The sequence below is a fragment of the Sciurus vulgaris genome (genome assembly GCF_902686455.1).
Source record: "Sciurus vulgaris genome assembly, chromosome: 1".
NCBI lineage: Eukaryota > Metazoa > Chordata > Mammalia > Rodentia > Sciuridae > Sciurus > Sciurus vulgaris.
Window position 1 is genome coordinate 82,776,448 of NC_136461.1, and position 24,895 is coordinate 82,801,342.

The 24,895-nt window shown below is 33.3% G+C and overlaps 1 protein-coding gene across 1 annotated transcript in view; it reads left to right on the forward strand.

The window, feature by feature from the left end:
• The window catches only part of LOC306656146 (TLC domain-containing protein 4-like), an 87,836-nt gene that overhangs the window by 54,299 nt on the left and 8,642 nt on the right, over window positions 1-24,895 (forward strand). The window contains 5 exon segments of the mRNA XM_079131036.1: window positions 341-505; window positions 4,283-4,372; window positions 6,612-6,670; window positions 8,808-8,902; window positions 22,968-23,041. Coding sequence (XP_078987162.1) covers window positions 341-505; window positions 4,283-4,372; window positions 6,612-6,670; window positions 8,808-8,902; window positions 22,968-23,041 — 483 coding nt within the window.

The window sequence follows — 24,895 nt, forward strand, 5'->3', positions numbered from 1 at the left end:
GGAAGGGAATGCCTTACTCTTTATGAAATAAAATAAAATAAATATAAGGCTGAATAATTTAATTACTTGTACCAAAATAATCAGAATTCCTTCATATGAATAAAATGTAATAAAAAACACTTAGAAGAAATTAAGAATATCTTTTATGTAATTTCCCTGGCCTCCATTTCCTGAGTTCAATCCCTGGTACCATTAAAAATTAAAATTCTTATAGTTTATATTCTTACATTTGTGCTAAATTTAAAAATATTACTAACAATACAAGCACACAGTCTTTAAAATTGAAAAAAAATTAGTCTTGTCATGAGATAGCAGTTATAACCATCATTTTTCTTCACAGGTCAAAGAATATGGATACCAACACCAAACTGGTCATCAGCACACTTTGTACCAGCTTTTTCACCTTTCAGCTTCTTTTCCACTTTGTAAGTTATTGGTTTTCAGCAAAAGTTTCTCCAGGTTTTAATAATCTCAGCTTTGAAAAGAAGATTGAATGGAACTCAAGGTAAAGCATTAATTGAATTAAAAGAAAAACTGATTTTTCTAAAGCAAAATTTTAAAATATTTTTAAAAGTCTTTCATTTTAGGAGCTAACAAAATTGAAGGTCTATTTTTTAGTTTGACCTTAGGAATAAAAGGAAATGCAAGTAGGTTGATCTCACACAAGAAAAATTTAAAAATTCTTATATTAAAAGATGCTAGGAAAAATGTACTGCACTTTCCAGGGAAGTGTAGAAAAATTAAGTAGAATCCAGCTGACTGGAAGTTCACAATTTTGCATTCTTCTCTGAACTCTTTGTAATAACAAACATACTCTTTGTCAAGAATAAAAGGAGAAAACATTTTGTTGGAGTTGTGAGTAGCTTATACAGTATTGGCCAGCTTAGCTACACCCAGGACAGTTAACCAGGAAACATAGTATATGATCTGCACATCTGTCTTTTAATAGACCTTTTGTTACAATTTGGAGCCTGTCAGAATTTATTCTTTTATTATATTATTCTAGAGTATAACTGCCCTTTAATTTTTTCAACAACAAAATCAGTGGAACAAGAATCAGTTTATTTTTTTATTTTTATTTTTTTGTGGTGCTGGGGATTGAACTCAGGGCCTTGTGCATGCAAGGCAAGCACTCTACCAACTGAGCTATATCCCTAACCCCAAGAATTAGTTTATGATTGAAGAAATCTGAAGTTTTCTTAAATTGACTGCAAATTCTTTGTGTGCAACCCATTAATCTCACAAGGGTTCAAATGCAAAATGACTGCTCTCTTGGCTTTAGAGCATTCATGTGTTCAAATGTTACTGCAGCCATCGGAAGATTTTTAAAAAATTATTGATATTTAGTTAAAGTTAAACTATAAACTGGATTTAGTGTCTGTAAAATTGCTATCGTTATTCTTTACTGAAATTTCCTTTTAGAATTTAAGAACTCTACTCATGTCTAAGAATGGTCTTACTTGACCTGAAATCCCTTGTCTGTCTTCCAGCCTTCTTGTTTGGCAGCCATCTACTTCTATGACTCAGACTGTGAATAAAAATCTAATATTTCTTGTGCACTTTACATTAATATGTCTAGTTCATATGTACTGCTGTTCTTTTTACCCTCCCACCCCCCAAAAAATTTTCTTAACATATTTTCAAAAATAAGAGGTGTGATTAGTTTGTGTTAACACTAGCACAAAAATATTATTCAAATGTGGTTTACTAGAGATATGATTATTTTCACATTTGAAGATAGAAGGAATGGTGGGAAAGACGAGGGCTGGGGAGACATTACATTCTTTGATTGTATTTAAAACTATTTTCATTTCTTTTTCACTGTGGTTAGGGTATATAAAGACATTTGATTATTGGGTAGCTGCAAGCCAAAGAAGTGAGGGTACAAAGAGATAGTAGCAAAGATGAAAATGAAATGATGAAATTGAAGAATATTTTGTATTATTCAGTCTTGTCACTGCCATTCTATGATACAGAAAATTACCATTTGGGAAACTGAGTTCCTATTTGTAAAAGGCCTCTAGGATAATACAAGATTCATTTAGCTATTCAAAAGGTGTTTTCCCCTCTTTCTCTCCCTCAGACCTCTGCTTCCTACTCCAGCTTTACATGGGACTTAAGCTGTGAGGTAGAGAGTGCAAAGAAGGAAAAAAATAGGGTTTTTTTTTTCTTTTTGTAAAATACATACACATTGTTAAAATTCAGCTTCCAGTCTTAAAACATACACATCAATACAACACAGAGCATTCTTTCTAGTAATCAGGAAAAAAATCCTTGAACAATGAGTGGTCTAAACGATCTACTAGTAAAAGGACAAAGGAAATGAACACTCAATATTTTAATTATAGGTGAGAAATTTTACTTAATTATTGCTTTTTCTGGAAACATATCTACTTAAGGTATTTTTGCATCTTATAATTAAATTTTTTTAGTCACTTATCTTCCAGTTGCTTACTTATAGCCTTATGCTTATGAAGTCTGATTATGTTGAAATATTACTCACTTTAAAATCTCTTTCTCCAAAATTTAACTCTTTTTTGCCTACCAGAGCTATATAGTTTCTTCTGGCAATATTAACACCACTTGTGAGTAAGTTAGTAACTTTAAATTGCTGTTCTGAAATGGTCATTAATTGTTTCCATAAAGTGCCACTTATAAGCACGAACACTTCTTTTTAAATCTTTGAGAAAAATTGAAATATTTTATTTTGGTGTTTTTTTTTTTTTAGATACTAAGGAATGAACATTTTTCTTTGCCAGGAATCTGATTTTAAAGAATAAAATATGAAATTTTTACTTACAGAAGTTTCTGAAAGTGTAGACTTTTAAAATGCAAAGTGGTGTGTGAGTTCGTTTTCCTGTTCAGTACAGTGGGAGCCATCTGACCAGACCAAGTAGCATTTAATTTTTCCCTGGTCAATACTCTGACCTTCCTGTCAGCTAAAGGATATGATGCTTCCCAATCACCATATAACATCTCATTTGAAACCTGAGTGTCACAAATAAATTTTTTTTTCTAAAAGGAAACTTTTTGACTCAGTTATGAAACACTAAAACTAATTGGTGAGAGAATTTTTCCTTTTATATCATTTTCCAATAGCACAGAGAGCTGTCTCTGATTATTTAGATGGAGTGTTTAACTGATAGAGCAAGGATTTTAAATTTTTATCCTGCTGTGCTCAAATGGAATACAGGTGTGCTTGGCATGAAAATTCCAAGCTTTTAAGCCAGATAAATTGGGTTAATTATTCACACTTCAAGATGATCTTTTGGGTATTTCAAAGGATTCTTGGTCAATGACTAAATTAGTGAAAATCTTTGTGCATTTAAAATATGATTTGGTTTAAAATGGTATATCTATTTAAGATCTATTAGATCAATTATATTGATTTTTCAAGTTATGAAATTTTCTGATATCAAACTCAATAGTGTTCATTTATGTATGTCATTTTTAAAGATTTGGGGATCACACTGTAGAAAACTGTTCATCGTTTCTAATGAAAAGAAAGTTCATTACTTGTAAACTTCTAAATAGAGATGTGAGAAATCTGAAATTGTTAGGTAGAAAAATCTTTATTGTGTAGATAAGTATCCTGTATAGTTCTTTAAGTAGCATATCATAAAGCTCAAGTACTGTTTGAGTCACTAAATTATTAGCCAGATATATTCATAAAAACATTTTCATTTAAACCTTATTCTTTCTGTAAAAGAAAACTTGACCAAGATCTTGTAAACATTTTGCTTTCACTTAACTAAAACAGATTTTCTGTATAAATTTATGACCCTCAGGTTTTTATTTGTAAGTGCTTTCATAATAATGATAAAGAGGGACTAATAATAGCTGCCCATGTTTTTCACAGATTTGTTATAGGAATCAAGTGCAATAATGCATGTGAATCTACATCTAAAACTGAAATCTCTAAGATAATCTTCATGTCATGACTCATTAAAATTGTTTTAAGAATATGGAACTGGTTAAGGCCAGTGGATTTGGAAGTCATTCCCAGCTGATTGTAGCTGGAGACTTATCCCAGTGATCCTCATATACTCCTGCTTTAGAACTTTTAACCAAGAAATGAATCACCAGTTTTCTAGTACAAAAGTGTGAATCTTGGCACTCTTCTTGTTATTCATATCTAAAAGGCAATTTTGTATTATACTCTCTATCTTTAATATTTTAACTCATTGAGGTATAACTTTTTCAGAATGTTAGTCTTTCCAGAATGAGTTAAAGTTTTTTGCAAGGAATCTAAAATCTTCATATGTATTTTGTTTCATTTCAGGATAGTATCTACATGCCATTCTTTGCTGGTTGGGATTTTTGGCCTATACATTTTCTTCTTTGATGAGGCTACCATAGCAGATCCACTTTGGTAAGGTGTTTCTTTCCAAACTAGTGAATTTGATTTATGTTTTGATATGAATTGTTAATAAGATGCACTTTAAAACAGAAAACATATTGATGGTATATGCTTTATTAAAATGCTTATATTCAGACTTACTTCAGCAAGGTGCATTAAAATGATTTTAGCTTTGAATGCAAATACCAAGGGCCATTTTGCTTTAGTACTGCAGTTGTTCTCCCAAACCAGGAAAATAATATGATAACATAAATACTTATACTGTGTTAATGAGTAAAACCAAGTTGTGGTAACTACTGTTCGGAGTAAAACCAAGTTATTATTGAGATAAGATAGTCAGTTGGGATAATATCTGCTTAAGATTTTGTTTTCAGATTTTTGTTTGACCCATTGTTTGATATCAAAGTGAAATAGAATTATAGGAGGCCATGTGAGAAGAATTTAGTACCACATGAGAAGCACTAATAACTGGCAATAATAGGATCACTTATAAATGGTTCCTTTAGAAAAATTTAGATGTCATTCTAGTGGCAGAAATTTTGCACACTCTATTTTGCAACATTACACAAGAAGGCTTAGTTCAGCTTAGCTAGAAAGAAAGGAGGTATGTTTTGTGGAAGCACTGCATTGTTATATGTGGTAATTATGGGCTCTCTGAGATGTAGGGTATTTAATGAGGTTTTTTTGACTACCACTGTTTAAGGATTTTTTTCCCCACAAATATGAAATTATTCCTATCAGAATATACCAGTTGATAAATTTTTCATTAGGAAGGTATTTTTCAAAGTGAATCAATTTAACAAATTTATTTCCTTGACGAGAGTTTTATATCATGTACCTAAAAAGTTTTTAGTTTTTTAAAACTTTTTTCATTTTAATTTTACTAACATTTTTGTCAGCAGAACCAGTTCTTTTGAGAAGTAAATTCTCTAACAAAGATTTGATTCAGTAGTCAAATTTTGCCTTGTTAAACCTTAACCTAACAAGAAAATATTGATATTTTTGATATATTTTTTCTTTTGTGCCATGATTTATCCTGGGTCTAATTTTCCTGGGTCACATTTGCAGATCAAAATTTATAAATAAAACATGATTTCTGCTAAATCTTTCCATTTATAGTTTTATTTTATATTAATTTTACTAGTAATTTACATTACAAATCAGAGGACTGACTAGGGCAAAAATATACAATCTTGATATGTGTAGGGGTGAAAACAGCAGAGTTAAACTGTCCTGTTCTAACCATTTCCTGATAGTGTGATAGCAGATGTAGTCCTCAGGAAAATGATGATGATAGTACTATATTGCCTCAGAAACAGAGTTGGGCTAGATGATGTCCTAAGGCATTTGAGTTTCTGATTTAGAATAAAGAAAAATCAACATCTGGAATACCATTTGAGTCATCTTGCAGATAAATCATATGAGAACACATTTATAAATATTTAGCACAATTTTAGCAGGATAGTGTGTGTGTTTGTGTGTGTGTAATTTCACACACACAACCTTGTACAACTAAAAGTGTTCTTAGCTAGCACAAAACTTTGGGCACTTCCAAGTTTACAATAGGATTGGGAAGTGATGTAGAGACACTCCTCATTTGGTCAACTATGATGGACCTTTAGTTATCCTTTCCATCCATCGTGAATGCCACTGGTGGTATGAATGATGTCTTCCCAGTTTAAAATAAGCCCTCTAAAGTTCTGCTGGATTTGGAAATTCTGGGAATAGTTCTCAAATGCATAGGGTGATCGTGGACACCCTCAGGAGGCCTATTTTTAATGTTGGGTTGGGTTTTAACATCAGTATGGGTTGGCTTTAGGGGAGTTAGAGATTCAGCCTAGTTTTCATTCCAAGAGTTGGTGATTGATCTACAAGGAGATTTTGGAGATTTGCTTGGGCCTGGAGTAAATTTCATGGAAAGTACAGACAACAGAAGATCTCTTGATTAAAACAATTCTTCCTGGACAGGAACACCACTAGATTTCCTCTGGGGTTGGGTGTCCAGGTTATGATGGAGAAGACATATGTCTGCTAGTACCAGTACCATAGGCACATCATAGTTCCAAAGTGTTACTATGTGTTTTATGATTTATATTAAAAATGACAGCTTACCATTCAAGAATCTATAGAAATCATTTTCATTATATTTAAATCTCAATAGAAGAGAAATAACTTATTTAAAAGTTAAAACATTAACTCATCTATAATGCATATGCTTAAAAAAGAACCTTTTTTAAAAAAATATTTACAGGGGTCAGTCATCACTTGCAACCATGAATATTGCTACTGCTTCAGGCTACCTCATTTCTGGTATGTGATATTTAATTCATTTTCTCTTTCTTTTTATCCTACTTATGGAATTATGCAAAGAATACATAGTCTATGCTTTTGGTTTATTTGAGAAGTAGCTTTCAGGAGCTGTACAAGAGGAAAATAATACCCATGATGACAGTAGAACATGAAACATTGTTTTATTGCCTTTCGGATTTCCACTGACGTTCCACAATACAGATTTCCACTGACGTTCCACAATACAGAGTGGGGCCCCAAACCACCAAGTTCTGGACATTTAAGAATTTTTTTTTTCTAGTGGTCTCTCCTTTTCCTGAAGAATCTATCCTGTGTAATTACTGTGAAACTAATGAAGTTTAAGCCTCAGGGTCCTTCACTTGCTGAGGCCTTAAAATGTATTCTAATAGTCATGGTTTGCATTGTTTTGGGAAAATTTGCAGCCATAATCAATTAAGGTCATGGACTCTTTCTACTCTACATTCTTTGCTGTTATGTTTCCTTCAATTTTGGTTAGGATTGGAGGGACCTTTTTTACAGTGAGGCCAAGGAAAGTAAGTGGAAAATATGTCATTTTAACTGCAATTTGAAAATATGTTTTAAAATAAATACATTAATAATTAAAACATTTTGAATCATCTTAATTAAAAAAAGATATAGTGAAACCATGATTTATACATTTGTATAGAAACTCTATTTTTAAATTTTAATATATTAAGTAATTGAAAGAAAATATAAATAAAAATAATGAGATAGGAAACAAAAATAATAAAATAATGAACTCAAGAAAAAGTTGTGTGCCATCAAGAAGTGAATCATAACAAAAATAGATTGTATCAAAACAAATAATTAAGAGGAAGAGATCAATTTTGAAGATAAATAATGAATAGACTGTTGAATTATTTGGTAACCCAATTTTAAAAGTGAATCAATGAACTCATCAAAAATATATTTACTCAGTTGACACAAAATAATGTTATTGATAAGGATAACACAAAATTCATTATAAACCATGTGTACTGGTTAATGAGTATTAAGTCAGAATAGTCACTTCTCAGGAAATCCTGTATGAAAGAAACTTGATTAAAATTTACTGAATAATAACAATCCAAAAAAGCTTATAAGAATTATGTACTGAAATGAACTTTTCTAAAACAAATTGAATGAAAAGTTTGGTTTTATTTTCTCAATAGAACACATTACAAAATAATTATCATAGAAGTTGGTGACCAGGGAGTATACAGACAAAATATGTAGGGAAAATAAATGTATTTGGGGAAGGGTATCAGGCATATGTTACTTTTCTTGATTTTCATAATTGTGGTATTTGGTTTCTCTTTAAATTTTGTAATTTGATTTCTTTTTCAAAATATTCTTATATAGTTTATGTTAATAATTTTTACTTTTACAAATGGTATCTATAGTTCATAAGTTCTGATTCCACAAATCTGAGTCCTTTCCTGGTCTCCATCCATGATAACCATATGTTTCCCTGTCAACATTTCACCATTTGGTAAAGAAAATAGTTGTGTTAATATTTTGTGCAGTTTCTATTTTCTTAAATTATTTCCTGAATCATGGCATTTAGCAGACCCATTTAAAGAAAACTTGATGCCTTGACTTCTTTCTTTGCATATCTTTCTAATAGTCACAGTTTTCAATGGTTTTACTATTTTGAATTAGTATTTAATTACAACCTACGTTAATTAAAAATTTTTTTGTTGAACTTGTGTTATAAACAAGCTGGTCATTTTGAACTTTTTCTACTTTTTCTACCATCATCTTATCTGTTTGTATTATTGTTGTGACAAAAATCAGTAATTCAACTTATTTTAAATTTATTTATTATTTGATAATATTTTCATTTATTTTAACACAAGTTATTCATTTATACTTTCAAAAAATTTACACACTGTAGGCCAAGACCTAGATTCTGAGGGTGCAGAGATGCCCACAGCTTGGCCCTTGTTCTGGAGGGACCACAGTAGAGCGGGTGATTTGGATATATAGAGCAGATACATCGTGAGAAAGTGGGTAACTGGACCAGCTGAGGGGTGAACAAAGTGTGGTTTCAGAATTGTCGGGAGAAAGAACTAGATACACTTGAAAAACAATGCAACTTTCTGTGTAATGTCTTACTTATTTTTCCTTCTTACAGATTTGTTGATTCTCATTTTGTATTGGAAAGTGATTGGTGACAAATATTTTATAATTCACCATTGTGCGGCGCTGTATGCATACTACTTTGTAATGGTGAGTGCCAGGATTTTCTGTAGCCTACCCAGTAGACAAGGTTGGAAATAGGAACTCAAGGGTAAACATAAATCTAAATGTACTGTCTTGATATATAAAAGACCATCTCCAAGGGCATTCAGTGATCATTTTTGTGATATGGTATCTTATTTATTAACTAAAATAATAACTTTACATGTGCATTTTATTAGTGTGTCTGATTTGAAACAGGAAGATGACCCTAATTTCTTGATTTTTTCACTTAAGAACTTTAGAATTGTATGTCTTTCTAAATGCATTTGTTATTTAACAGCCAGGGGCATGTATAGATTCCTGTAACTCTAGCTAAAATATTTATTTTTTGTTTAATTTCATGTACGATTTCATGTACTCATATGATTATATTTAAGTAGGCTGGATTGATAAGGGAAACTTGCTCACAGACTTTATCAAAATTCTGAGGTTTCTTTTTTGTTTTTGATTTTTAAGAAGCAGGGTCTTGCTATGTTGCCCAAGCTAGCACCTAACTCCTGGGCTCAAGTGATCTTCCTACCTCAGCCTCCCAAGAAGCTGGGACTACAGGTGCACCCCCTGTGTCTGACTGAAGACTGAGATTGATTAAAAAAAAAAAAAAAAAACTTGCAACAAATCCCAGACATGAAAGCATATTAAATTCTATGTCTAAAATTATTTTTCTTCATATTCATTTATAAACCAGCAACTTTATATCCCTTGCATGTTTGTTAGGTTTCTCCACAGTGGTTATTTTTCAACCTAGATATGCCAACAAATCTCAGGATAGATATCTGTAAGTAATAGAAATAAATTAGAATTTTATGAATTGCATATAATATGGTATACAATTCCATATTTTTGCTGTTTTAAAACTTATGTGTAGCTTCTAACTTTTTTGATATTACTAAAATCCTTATATTACTGGATATTGGACTATGTGGGCTATGAGGGGGATTTTTAAAAATGCATAAAACTAATAATAGTTTTCCATTTTTTTCTTTTTTCATTGACCCACACAAAGATAGCTAGTGAAAGGTGCTTTGGCATCATTTCTGCTGGAATCAGATATATTGAAATACATCAAAACATCTCTCCATATTATATATTCAAAGTCACAAATGTAAATAATTAATGTTTTCAAATCTGTGCTTTTTTAAATGTATAAATAAGAGCTTATCAAAAGGAATCTGTCATCACTTTGTTTTTCTGAAACAATAGGCATTTTCTACTGTTTATTGCTTTGTCCTCTTTTTAAAAATTTTAATACATCATATATAGTTATAAAATATAGAGCCCTGCCTTTTACAGGTCTTAGATATTTGGTATACAGGCAATTTGTTTCTTTAGCACTTTTGCTTAGAATACATACAAACTGACTAACAAAGTACCAATTAAATCTGGGAAGGAGGTATACATATGAGTTTAATATTATTTTGCAATATAGAAATATATTTTCTGGGGCTGGGGAGATAGCTCAGTCAGTAGAGTGCTTGCCTTGCATGCACAAGGCCCTGGGTTCGATCCCCAGCACCACACACACACACAATATATATATATATATATATATATATATATATATATAAATATATATATATATATTTTATATATATATAAAAAATATATATATTTTTTTCTGAACATGAATCACAAATAATCAGTGTACTATGAAAAGAATATAAACTGGTGAAAGATAATAGGTCACTTACATGCATTTTTGGGGGTGGATTGTATTCTAGGGGTGCTCTACCACTGAGATACATCCCCCAGTCCTCCTCCTGCTTTTCTAAAAATGTGAGACAGGCAGGCAGGCCTTGAATTTGGGATCCTCCTGCCTGAGCCTCCTGAGTTTTTGGGATTACAGGCATGTGACATTATGCTGCTACTTATGTGCATTTTAAAATGTGAATATCATGAACTGCTATTCTGCCTTGGCTACTGAAATCACGGGCTTGGCAAATAACCAACTGTGCATGGATTGGAAAGTTGAATTATATAAGATAAAATTGTACTTTCTCTTTGGACTTTTGTGCCTTTTTTAAAAAGTCACATGAATGCTCCAGTTTTAAAAATCAACAGTTATCTTAGTAAGTTGATAAAAGAAATTCACTAAAAATTTTTTGCAGAAGATAGTTACTGTTTTGATATGTCTTCCTTTGTTCTTTTTACTATGAATTATCTAAAGTGAATCTATTCATACCAAAACAAAATAGAAGAAAAATAGGTGAAATGTAGAATGTTTATGGAGACAGAGATACCCTATATTGTTTACAGATTTTCCATTTACTTGTTGAATATAAGATGTTTTTTCCCAGCAGTGAACTGCTCACTCAAAGTACTTCATCATCCTGAGGTTAACAATAATAATAATAATAATTTTCTTGTGTAAATGGTCATGAAATTTTTATCAACTGTGAGAATTGGTATTCAAAATCACTTTGACATAATACTTCTGAAGCTGCTTATACTTTTTTCTTAAATGATTTTGTTATAGAAACTAAAAAAAAACCAAAGTAATGAATAGCAAGTTTTCTGCAGGTTATAAATACATGTCTTGATGATGAAATAGTTGAATAGTAAGAGTCTTTTGGATCTAGGATGCAATAGGTTACATATTGGTTATATAATATCTTGATCACTATTTTTGTACCTCTCTCTGCTATATTTATTGGAGTTTTAAAATTCTCTTGCAGAGTAACTTAGAGTTTAAGAAATCTTCCTCTGCCTATGTAGACAGGTAAAAATCCTATAGTTTTTTCCCCTGATATTTAATTTTCATATCTTGGTCAGGATACTGATGACCAAGGAGAGCTTGGCAGGCTGATCTCTTAGTGTAAGGAACATGAGAACATTTATGCTTTCATGTCTCGTGTTTTGAGGGGGAGAGGGTACTGGGGGTTGAACCCAGGGGTGCTTAACCACTGCACCATATCCCCAGCCCTTTTATTTTTTATTTTGAGACAGGGTCTCCCTGAATTGCTTAGGGCCTCTTCATTTTAAAATTTTTCTTAATTTTTTAATTAGTTATACATGACAGTAGAATGAACTTTGAAGCATCATATATAATAGAATATAATTTCTCATTCTTCTGGTTATACATGACGTAGAATCCTGCTGGTCATATAGTTATATATGTACACAGGGTAATAATGTCTGATTCATTCTATTATCCTTCTTATCCCCACATGCTCTCCCCTCCCTCCAATCCCCTCTACCTAATCTAAAGTAACTCTATTCTTCCCTAGCACCCCCCACCCACCCCCATTGTGAATTAGCATCCACATATCAGAGAAAACATTCAGCTTTTGGTTTTTGGGATTGCCTTATTTTGCTCAGCATAGTATTCTCCAGCTCCATCCATTCTTAGGGCCTCTATAAGTTGTGAAAACTGCTTTGAGTTTGTGATCCTCCTGCCTCAGCCTCCCTAGTTGCAGAGATTATAGGCAGGCGCCACTGTGCCAGCTCAGGTCTCATTTTAAAGGGTAATCCACCATCCTCTGTTCCCTTTCTGATTTCCTTGATATGCTGAAGTATTTTGTGCCTTCCTTGTGAACCATCTCCTCTCCCACGTCAAACCATGCCAAGTAGATAGAGTTGTGTTACTTTTAGAAAACACATACTTGAAAATCACCAAGTACACATCTTTTCCCAAATTGTCTATGTTTTTACATTGACCTGAAATTTAATCATCAAATTATTCTGCTGCTACTTAGGAAGAAAATTTGATTTCTAATAAATTTGGTGCATTTATTTAAGGGCATAGGTACAGCAATGCCTAAAATTAGGTGAGAATTTTTGTTTTTTTAATACTTTACCCCAATGTCTATATTTTAAAAACATTTTGTAAGCAAATACGTATGAAGTGGTATTGAAAAATGAAAGAAAGATTTGTTATGTCAGATTCAGTAAAGTTGTAATTTATAGTAGGAGATAAGGATTAGGCAAATATTGGTTTAATGTTTAGTCCTAAAAAATCCAATTCTACAACAGTGCCATGAAATAATTGCCACTCACTGACATTTGATTACTAACAGTATTAGAAATAAACCTCATTTTAAAAGGATTTTAATAGTATTGCCTAAGCTTAACTATATGCAACTTTTATATTTTGTCCTTTCCTTCTGTTAGGATACCTTAAAAAAAAGTTTAGGTGACTGTAAGAATGGTTATAGCAACATTATTCAAAAGATAAAAAAGTTTTAAAAATTAATTAGGTTAGTGTTAAAAATGTCCACTTAATATAGCTTACTAAAGCAAGATTCAATATTAAATTTTGTGTGATTCCTATTTCCCACTAAATTTTCATTAAGTAAACCATGTTAAATATTTACCCAATGAAAAACATTTCAAAACTTGTATGTAATCTTTTTTCCTACTTAAATGAAAGATTTTAAACTCTTGCATAAAAACAAACAATAGACTGGCAGAAGTATATTTGGGGAATTAATTATTTTATTAGTATTTCTGTGTTCACAGGAACCTACGCAGAAGTGCAGATATTTAGGTAGTTTATAACTCAATTGAGAGTTATAAACTAGCATTAATGTTAAGTGGTCAGTTTCAAAAATACATGTATTTGTTTATATTCACATACATATATATGTGTATTTTGTTTTGGAATTTGTTTCAGCATTTATTTGATATAGAACATCTGATGTGAATATCCCAATAACTTCTAAGCCTAGCACAGCTCCTGTAAGGCCTTCCTCAGTTTTGGTTTAGAAACTCGAATCTGGCATTTCCTACCTTTCTCATCCTTTTGTTACTTTTTCACATTTTTCTGCGGGCAGAGTATTGCCTTGGATTTGTGTAGTGGAATTACCTGGACAGAGCTGTCTCCTTTTCTTCTCTAAGCTCTCTTGATTTTAGAATTCTATTTTCCTTTCAATACCAGGAAAGAGAATACTTGGAAGATTGGACTTTGGATGTGATGATAAAACGGCTGACAGCCAAGTAGACTGCCATGTCCACTGTAGTGTTTTGTTAGATTTTCTCAAAAAGTGAGCTCATCATATTCTTTGTATATGAGGTACCTAGAATAATCAAATTCTTAGAGACAAAAAATAGGATGCCAAGTTACCAAAGACCGGGCAGAAGGAATAACAGGGAAGTTACTGTTTAATGGGTACAGAGTTGCAGTTTGAGAATTTAAAAACATTCTGGAGATAGGTAGTGCTGATGGTTATTGTGCAATGAGTGTATTTAATGCCACTGAATCATATACTTAAAAGTTGTCAAGAGGATAATTTATGTGTATTTTACTACAATAAAAAAAAAGTTAAAAAAAAACTAGAACAAAGTTAGGAAGGAGAAATAATATGTTGGACAATGTGTTATATTTTTTAAAAAGCTTCCTACTAGAATAATAATAGATAGAACTTAATAGTGATAAATTTTGTATTTAGGTTTAATAATCTATAAGTAAGATGAATAATGACCTGGAAGTGGTAAATGATCACATTTCTATTGTACCAGTAGTACATCACATCTTAAAACAAAAACAAAAAAACCCAAGCCACTTCAACTATAAGACTCCACTAGGAGAGGCATAGTATCTAATTGAAAAATGTTCTAGTTTGCCTGGTCAGACCATACCCTGTGTCCTCACTATCTGGTGTCTACAATCTTGCATATGTTCAGAGGAGAACCACTAGGAAAAGCAGACAGTTAACTGCAGAGGAGAGATAACATTAGGTAGCTCTTGTTTGTATGACAAATAATTGAAGGACCTAAAGATGTCTTGTCAGAAAAGACAAGAAGTCAGAGTACATGACGGCTCTGAAATGTTGAATTGTGAAAGGATTATGAAGTGGAAGAGGGGTAGACTTATTCAGGGTTAATTTAGATGTTGTAACTAGAACTAAGGGGAGTGGTAAAGTTGGGTGATTTAAAAAAATTTGTTCTAATTAGTTATACATGACAGTAAAATGCATTTTGACACATTGAAACTGGGTGATTTTTGAACTAAGGAAGCAGGCAGGGAACATGGAAATGTATCATGGAACCTGCAGTTTCACTTAAGGAGATTTAAGTATAAGAAACTATTAAAATATTAAAACAAAATGTCACCCAGTGATAAATCATATACTTTAGTAACTTAGGGAATAAAAAAAATCATTGTATTAATTTTTCCCTCCATATATAGAAAAAAACTTGTGAGTTTGTAGAAATTTGAGGCTTAGCAGGTAAAACATTTTCTAGGCCTGATTCTCCAGAGATAGCTGCTGACAGTACTTGATTTGTACTCTTACAGTTTGTATAAATTACACATAAATATATCACTATATATTTATGCCCTTTTGAATTTTCTAAGAAAGATTATGAGAGACATAGGACTTAAAATCAGCCTTCAGAAATATGTGTTTAGACTGGCACAAAGAGGTAGGGATGACTTCCTAGGACCGGGAAAAGGTGTCGGCTCTTCCTGGGAGATACTCCAGAGCTGGTTGTTGATGTAGGCATAGTGGTGGTTGCTCATTTGGATGAGTAAGACAGGACTACCTAATGGTTGAAGTGGAAATTCCAACTTGTAGGCCTTGACTTTTTACTTTTCCTGGATAGCTGTAGAATCTTGAGGCCAGAAAATAATAATACAATTAGCATGTTAGAAACATGCCGTTTGGTGGCACAAGCCTATAATTCCAGCAACTAGGAAGGCCGAGTTGCGAGAATGGCAAGTTCAAGGCCAGCCTTAGTAACTTGGCAAGGTTCTTTCTCAAAATAAAAATGAAAAGGACTGAGAAAGTAGTTCAGTGGTAAAGCACCCTGGGTTCAATCCCCAGTACCTTTTGCCCACCCCCAACCCAAAAAATGAATCTGATGATATATAGGAAAAGAAATCTGAGTGAGGGAGGATATTCTTTAGGAGGCTGTTGACATAGACAGCCACATGGCTGGCAGGTGTTGCAGGCTCTGGGCCTTAGTGAGAATTGTAGACCAGAACATGCATATATGACCCCTCTGTGTGGCTTGGGCTTCTCACAGTCTGGCAGTTGTGTTTTTAAAGAGAGCATTTTAAGAGCACTTGTTCTAAGAGATCCCAGAGAAATCAAGCTTCTCGTGACCTAGCTTCCGAAGACTCAGAAGGTAAACTCCACTGTGCTCTATTGCTCAAGCAAGCTGCTAAGGGCAACCCAAATTAAGAGCAGGGAAATAAGGTTACCTCTTGATAAGAGGAACATTTTGCACATACAGAGAGGAAGGTATTGATGGTGGCCATTTTCAAGACTGTCTACATCTTGATTTGTCAGCGTTAGGTAATATCTTTTGTAATGGGGCAATTTTTATTTACTTTTGATTGATTATTCTATTACCACTAACATCTCTCATTTTCCCAATGTCTTGTATTTAAAGATTAAAGGGGTATAATTAAAGAAGAAATATAGACTTGCGGGGCAAGAGGGATCACTTACTCTTTTTGTAAGACAAATAATAATAATAATAATAAAAACACCAGGTGCTTTTGAAAATGTCTCACCATCCTCCCCAGTCTGCTACTTTATCTGAACTCTGAAGACTTCTTTATAACACTGTAGGTATAAATAATGTGCAGGAATGTGAGAAGGATGGTCTAATGGTTAAGAACTCGGGCTTGGAGTCAGACTGACCTCCCTTAAATTCATAGCATTACCACCACCTATAACCCTGTCCAGTTATTTTGTCTTCCGGGGCCTCTCTTTCCCCCATCTTCCTAATGGAATTGTGTATCTACTTCACAGAATCATTGCATGGATTAGATGGCATTACATAAAGGAAGTATTCATCATAGCGAATGGCATATAATAATCATAAACATAGCCATATAGGATGTTTAAAAGATAGCACGAGGTCAGATTATCTCTTGGAAAACCAAACAGTGTAACACCTGGGAAAGTCTGTTATTCCTACTGCACTCATTGGCAAATAATTGTTAGATAATATCTTGCCATGGTGGAAAGGAATTTAACTCTGATATCCTTTCTTCAGAGGTGAATGTGCTTTTGACTTCAGAGATGGTGTGTTGCTGGTGAGCAGGCAAGGTTTAATACAGGAAACATGAGCCAGCTAAGGGTGCTAGGCCTTAAGTATGTAATAGGGAATGAGGCACAGGGAATGTGGATATTGGCAAGGGGCCGAATGCTGTAACAGATGAGCAGAGAGATCTGTGGAAACACTTGACCCAGCTGGAAGTTAAAGGGTGAGGAAAAACTTTTCTAGGGGAAACGTAGCCAGTCCTCCTTGATCATGCTGAAGGATATGGTAGGGGTAAACCTTCACTAACCACAGTGAAGGGGAGCTAACTTTTAGGACATGGAGATCCCCAGTCATCTCTCTCTTTAATATATATTAGAATCAGCTGGAGGGCCTGTTAAAACTCAGATTGCTAGGCCCAGCCCCAGAAATTCTGATTCCATATGACTAGGATGGGACCTGAGAATAGGCATGTCTAACAAGTTCCCAAGTGATGCTGCTGCTGGTCTGGGAATCACAGAGAACTACTGGGCACAAAATAAGAAGGTGTACCATTCTCTTTAGAAAGATAGAGAAGTTAGGAGAAGGGACAGGATGTTATACCAAGTTTTTAAAAATTCAGAAGAAAGTTTACTTAAAGTGTGGAGAATCAGCACTTTGGCCAAAGATGTTTAGATGTTTAGATGCAAATTTATAATTTTTATTAGTAATTTTTAGTATTTAAAGAATATCATAAATTAAATCTTTATCTGATATTAATTTGGTACTTGGTTCATTATTAATTTTAATTCTATACCAATATGAAAGGAGTTAGAAGAAGTAATCTGTTAAACTCTCAAATAATGCTTTAACCCTAGTATGTTTTATGAATATGTTTTTGCATTTTCAAACTTTAACTACAGAGAAATTTTCAGAGTTGTTTTTCAAAGTTTAAGGCTAAAGCTATGACTACTTTAATTATTTTATCTAACTTCAGGTGTCTTTTAAAATATTTCAGATATAAAAATAAATTTTGGTAGTGGATCTCATTTTGGAAAAGCTGTTTAATTGAAGGACAGTAATTTAGCAAAGATTTTGACTGACCTTAGGAACATCTTAGCACATAATATTTTTCAGAAATCTAGTCTGTTGTATTCTCTAATGTTGTACGTAGTTATATAGAATGCCATAGGCTTAAAGAGGGAAGTTGCTAGGAAAAATAGCCTGGAAGAAAGAGCTGCCTTTATCTGTCGGGAGAAAGACAATGATATGAGTGAAAGAATTTACCTTTAAGAAAGAAAGGTATATGTCTATTATATTTATGAATACCTTATGAAAAGTTAAACTAATAAAATATTTCAAGATTTTAAAATCTGGTTCAAATAAGAATCTCACTAAAATAATTTTTTTCTTGTACTTTTTTGTCCCTACTTTGTACTACTTTTAAAGTTCTCCCTTGCCTTAACTGAAGCATTTAACAGTGGGAGAGAATAGCAGAACACTTCAGCTTGCTTGTTTTAGTTGGATTATCTGCAATTGAACACAACTACTTACTCTCCTAACCTCTTCTTAACCAAATATTACAACCAATTCTGAACAAACTCAACTAAACTTTGAGCAAGTCACCACATTAATTTTATTTAAAAAGCACATAATATACATGAACTTGAAATGCTAATGGCAAATTTTTTTTTAAAGGAGCTTGTTTAATGCTAGATGAGTTAGAGAGGTCAGACATTTGCCCTTTTCTCATCCCTTTGTCTCTTGCGGTGGATGCGATTTCTATTATACATTAAAATGGATTTATAATTAAACAGTTAGGAATGGCCTGCCCAAGGGTATGCTGATTTTTATCATCTACCACTGAAAATTCTGCATCTCAGGAAACATTTTCCTATGATGTGAAAGTAATGTAGTTGATCTGCAGTTCATAACAATGGGTCATTCGTTGTTGCATGATTCTAAGCAGTGCAATGCAAGTGTGTTGTAATTGTGAGCAGCGGTAGATCATCTTTGACTTTGCCTGTTGTATTAGCTGTTATGATTTGTATCAGGATAGAGCTAGCATAACACTGTGAATACTGTGGCTATATTTCCTAAGAGTTTAGAAAATGAAAATTAGAGTGGGCATGATACCAAATCCAATGTTCCACACATCACTGAAAAAGTTATTATTATATGTGGAAATCTATATAACATTATTTTATATCTGTTAGCATATTGACAAGTTATACTAAACAGATGAAGAGATGCATAAAATTGAATTAGATAACCAAAATAAAGCATACTATATTATATGCAGAAAATAATTTGGGACTTGGCATCATTATGAGTTGAATTATGACTTCTCCAAAATACATATGTTGAATTGCCTTATTTGGAAATAGGGTTAATGCAGATGTGATTAGCTGAGTTCATATTGGAGTTTTATCATCCCCTAATATACTATAATGATTTCTTTGTAAAAAGTGGAAATTTAGACCTAGACACGTTTTTTAGGGAGAAAGTCACGTGAATTGTAGAGTTAGGCTATCAAAGCTAAGGAATTGCAAGATGCCAGCAGAGACCTAGAACAGATCTTTCCCTAGCACCTTTAGAGGCCCTGTTGACACTTGATCTTGGATTTCTACTTCCAGAACTGTTAGGCAATACATTTCTGTTTAAGCCATCCAGTTTATTTTTGTTTTGACACTCTGAGCAAACTAATACAGGCATGGTGGGGGAGACAAAAAAGCACCTAAGGAGATGTTATCTCACAAGTCTGGGATGCGATGTGCAAGTACTTCTAAATCAGTCTGAACTTTAAACTGATAGTCGAAAATAGCAGATATTGAATTATCTTGGACAATACTACACAGACATACATGTGTTATTTTGTTGTTCCTTTGATTTCTCTATGAAACTGAATAAAGTTACATTTTCCTAATTCATAGGTTGCAATTAAAATATTCTATAGGCAAAATGGTGGGGGTTGATGAGATGCATTGCTCTTTTCTAGTATACAGCTGATTCTATTAGATCTTCACAGCGGTCAGACTTTCTATACTATATCTGTTGTATCAAATCACAGCAACAAAAACATGTTCCCTAGCTCTTAGGCACTTTGATTTAGAAAATGTTTCAAATCAAATTGTTGATTTTTATAAGGATTTTAAAGAAACCAAGGAAAACATGAAGCAAAAGTTGATGATAAATTCAGGTACAAATTAGGTTTTGCTCATCTACCTGAATATTCAGCAGATAATGTGAATGCAAATATAATGGCATTTTCTTTCCAAAGAAAATAAAAAGATATTACTTGCTAAATGCCTTGCACATAACACTGCTAAGAATAGATGTGATTTGCTTACTGATGTTGAGGCTTTCATAATAACAGCTTTTGGTCACTTTTAAATTTCCTTAAAATCCTCAGTTGTTTTTACTTTGTGAAACAGGAGATAGTCTTTGAAGACATGTGGCTACAACATAGGTATCACTGTTGCCAGCACAGAAAAGGAACTACGTATTAGTGTGCTATAAAATCATATTTTCAGAGTTGTGGCAGAGAGTATCCTTTTATTTGGAAATAAGTTGAGGATGAGAATGCAGAAAACTAATAGAGTAAACCAGATGTTTATGTACATCAGTATCCAAAACTGATGATCTTTGAGGAGCCCTAAGGAATATAGCAAATGATAAGGTCTACACCTCAGTTATTTGATGTTACGTGTTGTTTGCAACAAAAACTCATACAATGAAACACTCAGTTTTTAGAAATGAGACAGCCTCAAAACTAAAAGAAATTGCCAGAAAGGGGTATCTTATTGAACAGGACTTATAATTTGGAATCCATCCAGTGTGCTTAGGAGTGTATAAAAATGATGGGTGTTTTAGACATGGGTAATGTAAATGATGAATTTATGTATGCAAAGGGACTTAACAAGTCGATCTGCCAAAGGAAGCCTGGAGAAAGAAAGTAGATAGACATTTCTGAAGAGCTGGCAAGTTAACTTCTTACAATTCTAAAAGATTGCTGTTGCTAGAAGTAAAATCTTAAGCATTCTGTACCCAGACATCTTCACTGGGAGAATATTAAGCTTGAGCTCACCATTTTGGGTTGCAAACACCAAGAATTGGTATAATGTGGACTGAAGAGCAGAACTGAAAGTCGAAGTGAATTTTACGTTTGATCATAGTTGTCTTACCATTGTATACAAGGAAAGAAGAATGCCCTAAAGGCTATAGGCAGTTCGGAGAAGTATTATTGGAAAAGGAAATAGAATAAAAATATCCTTCTCTTTAGGGGGACAGAAAGAAGCATTAGTTTTTGTTTGTTTGTTTTTGTTTTTTAATTCAGCAGTGTGGATAGTAACTTCAGTTAGTCCTATGTATACCTTTTTTAAAAAAATTCCCAGTGGCTCAGGAGGCTGAGACAGGAGGATTGCCAGTTCAAAGCCTGCCTCAGCAATGGCAAGCAACCTAGTGAGACCCTGTCTTTAAATAAAAATACACAATAGGACTGTAGATGTGGCTCAGTGGTTGAGTGCCCTTAAGTTCAATCCCCAGTACCAAAAAAAAAAAAAGTTACATATTCTCTTTTAAGTATACAGTACTATAGCCTACTATAATTAAAGTTATACATTATTCAGTTATATCCTGCTGAGTTAAAGGAGTAGAAAAAAACATAAATACTGTTAAATTTTTTAAAAGTTTTATTTCATTAGTCTTATTACCATTAATTGCCACTGTTAACTGTTCACCATATTCTGTGTTAAGGTAATAAACCTGGGCATACTACTTTCTCATACTTACTTATTTTTGAACTGTTAGGACTTTCTGGTTGACTCTACAAGGTTGGTCACCCTCCTGTGCACACAGGGTTCATCTGGTCTGCCATTTTTGTCTCTTTGGCCATCCTTCCTCCCTCCTTACTCATCTTCCACTCCAATATCACTAAAGACAATGAGTTTGACATTATAAAAAGTTGTTAGCCTAAAAGTTAATTCTTATAATTCAACTTTGAATTTTAAATTTCTAAAGTAGTTTCCATTAATAGGTACTAAAAATTCTTCAAATAAAAAGTTCACTTAATTTTTTAATGCTTCATGTTGTTCCTATTTACCATGGTATACCCAGTAGAAAAATAGAAAAATATTTTCCCAAGTTGTGTGTGTATCTAATGTATTAGGGTGGATAGGATTGGGGTTTTAGGACATGTAATAACAATTCCTATTTAATTAAAAGTGCTGGAGTGACTCCATTTACCTAATTTTAAAAGATTATTTTTCTTTATTTGGTTAATTTAGTTTTATGTGATGCTAGGGGTTGAACCCATTGCCTCACATGTGCCAGGCAAACACTTCACCACTGAACCACAACTCCAGCCCTTACCTAATTTTTAATTAGGTAATTTTTAAAGCACATTAAATAAAATTCTTAGAATGTATACTTTTAATTTACTTTCTAATTTATATTAACTCTACTGTATTCTTCATGTTATTAACTTGGTAGAATGTATTCAATATTATATTTAAATTTAGAAAGGTCCCCAGGTTGTATGTTTTACCTTGAGGATCTTTTGACTGACAATATATATATATATATTTTTAGGTCAATTATGATAGACAAGACTTGGCATGTTATATTTGACAGATATCTATCTGCTCACAGACTTACATATTCTTATTTAGGATAATTGTGCTTTTAAGATTTTGAAAAGGTGCTTCTGCTTAATAATGGATATAAAAATGAGTTCCTATCCGATGTTTAAGCGCTGTAAAATTTCTCAACTTCTGAAATTTCATACTACTTTGTGATCATTCTCCTTCAGTAATTCAAGGATGCTGTTTCTAAAGGTTAGATACAAAGTTCTTTAGTTCAGCATTCAGCATAAGAAAACTGCTTGAAACCTATTTTCATAAATGAACATTAAATGCATAAATGAACTTAAGCATACAGTACACTATCTTTTAAAAATACTGTTGAATTCTAAGGACATTTCTAAATTCTTGTGAAGAAAACTAGTTAAGTAGTAAAAGGTAAAAAACTTCTTGGTCTGTTTTCATATTAATATGTCATGCCTAGAAGCTGTTGAATATTTTTAAAGTATTTGGACAGTTTGATAAGCATGTTATCCCTGACATTGTGTTTTATGATTATTATCTAGAAAGATGGAGTGCTGGCATACATTGCAAATTTCCGTCTGCTTGCAGAGCTTTCCAGCCCTTTCGTAAATCAGCGGTAAGTTATACTATCATTAATTATTTTAAAGTTGTGCAGTTTATTTTTAGTTTGGGAAAACTTTTTCCCCAAGATGCAAAAGCTACTTGTGTAAAAATGAGAATATGTGGTATGAGTTATTGTCTTCATTGTCCAAATGAGGAAAATGAGCCTTGGAAAAGTTCAGTTGAGAACTTATCCAAGGTTCCCCAGCTGGTGAGTGGTTGTAGTTTGAACCCAGCTCTCTTTGCACTAAACTGTGCTTTATGCTTGGTTCCAGGGCACTCTTTCACCCTATATGGTATACACTGCAAGGTGAACCGTATTCACTGAATCTTAGAATTCAATGGGGGTTCTTCATGACATCATTCTGGCTCATCTTAGGTTCAGTTTATATTCTTGACACTAATGTCCTTCTGTCCCTAAATTGTGATATCAGCATTATCTTTGACTCTCATTAAAAACTTTTATTTTCACTTATTTTTTAAATTTAAAAGACTACTTTTATTTCAGATATGTACACAGCATAAGTAGCTAACAATGTATATATTGATAGCCATTGCTAAAGAATGTTTTTAACCATCCTAACCTTTTTTTGGGTGGTTGAGTGGGTACCAGGGATTGAACTCAGGGGCACTCAACTACTGAGTCACATCCCCAGCCCTATTTTGTATTTTATTTAGAGACAGAATTCCACTGAGTTGCTTAGCGCCTCACTTTTGCTAAGGCTCTTTGAACTCGAGATCCTCCTGCCTCAGCTTCCTGAGCTTCTGGGATTACAGGTGTGTGCCACCACACCTGGCTATCCTAAACATTTTAAAAAATACAGTTCAGTGGTGTTAAGGATATTCACTAGTATTGAATATGTTGTGCAACAGATATCCAGGTATTTTTATCTTGAAAATTGAGACTATATTCATTAAACATTGATTCCCCCTCCCCAAAACTAGATTAGAACTCCATCTGATGGACTCATATAGTGTTTGTTTTTTTGTGACTGGTTTATTTGTCTTAGCATATTGTCCTTAAGGTTCATCAAATTGTAGCATGTGATAGGATTTCCTTTGTTAAAGCCGAATACTATTCTTTTGTATCTATGTGCCACATTTGCTTTATCTGTTCATCCTTCCATGGGCATTTGCATTGCTTGCCCCTCTTGGTTATTGTAAATAATGCTGCACTGCACATGGGATAACTCTTTGAGATCCTGAATCATATTGGACATATATTCATAAGTGGAATTGATGAATTATATAATAGTTTTATTTTTAGTTTTTAAAGATTGTCCATACTGTTTTCCAGAGTAGGTACACTTTATTTTCCTAGCAACAGTTCACAAAGGTTCCACTTTCCTCATGTCCTCACCAACACTTGTTATTTTCTATCCTTTTGATAGTTTTCATTTTAATGGATGTGAGGCAATATCTCACTGTGGTTTTGATTTGCATTTGTCTGTGATTCATGATATTGAATATTGTGTTAATCAAGTTTTCACCGCTGTGACCAAAATGCCTGACAAAAACAACTTAGAAGCAGAATAGTTTATTTTGGTTCATGATTTCAGAGGTTCAGTCTATGGTCAGCCAACTTCATTGCTTTGAACCCAAGATGAGGCAGACTACCATGGCAAAAGTGTGGCAGAGGAAAAACTGCTCAGCCTATGACTGCTAGGAAGCAAAGAGGAAGGGGCTGCAGGGAAAGTGGACCCCGAGTGACCCACCTCCTCCAATTACGTCCATCTGCCTACAGAGACCACATTCAAATATGGTTACTACACTCAAATTAGGACGGACAGGGAGCTGGAGTTGTGGCTCAGTGGCAGAGCACTTGCCTAGCATGTGTGAGGCACTGGGTTTGATTCTCAGTGCTGCATAT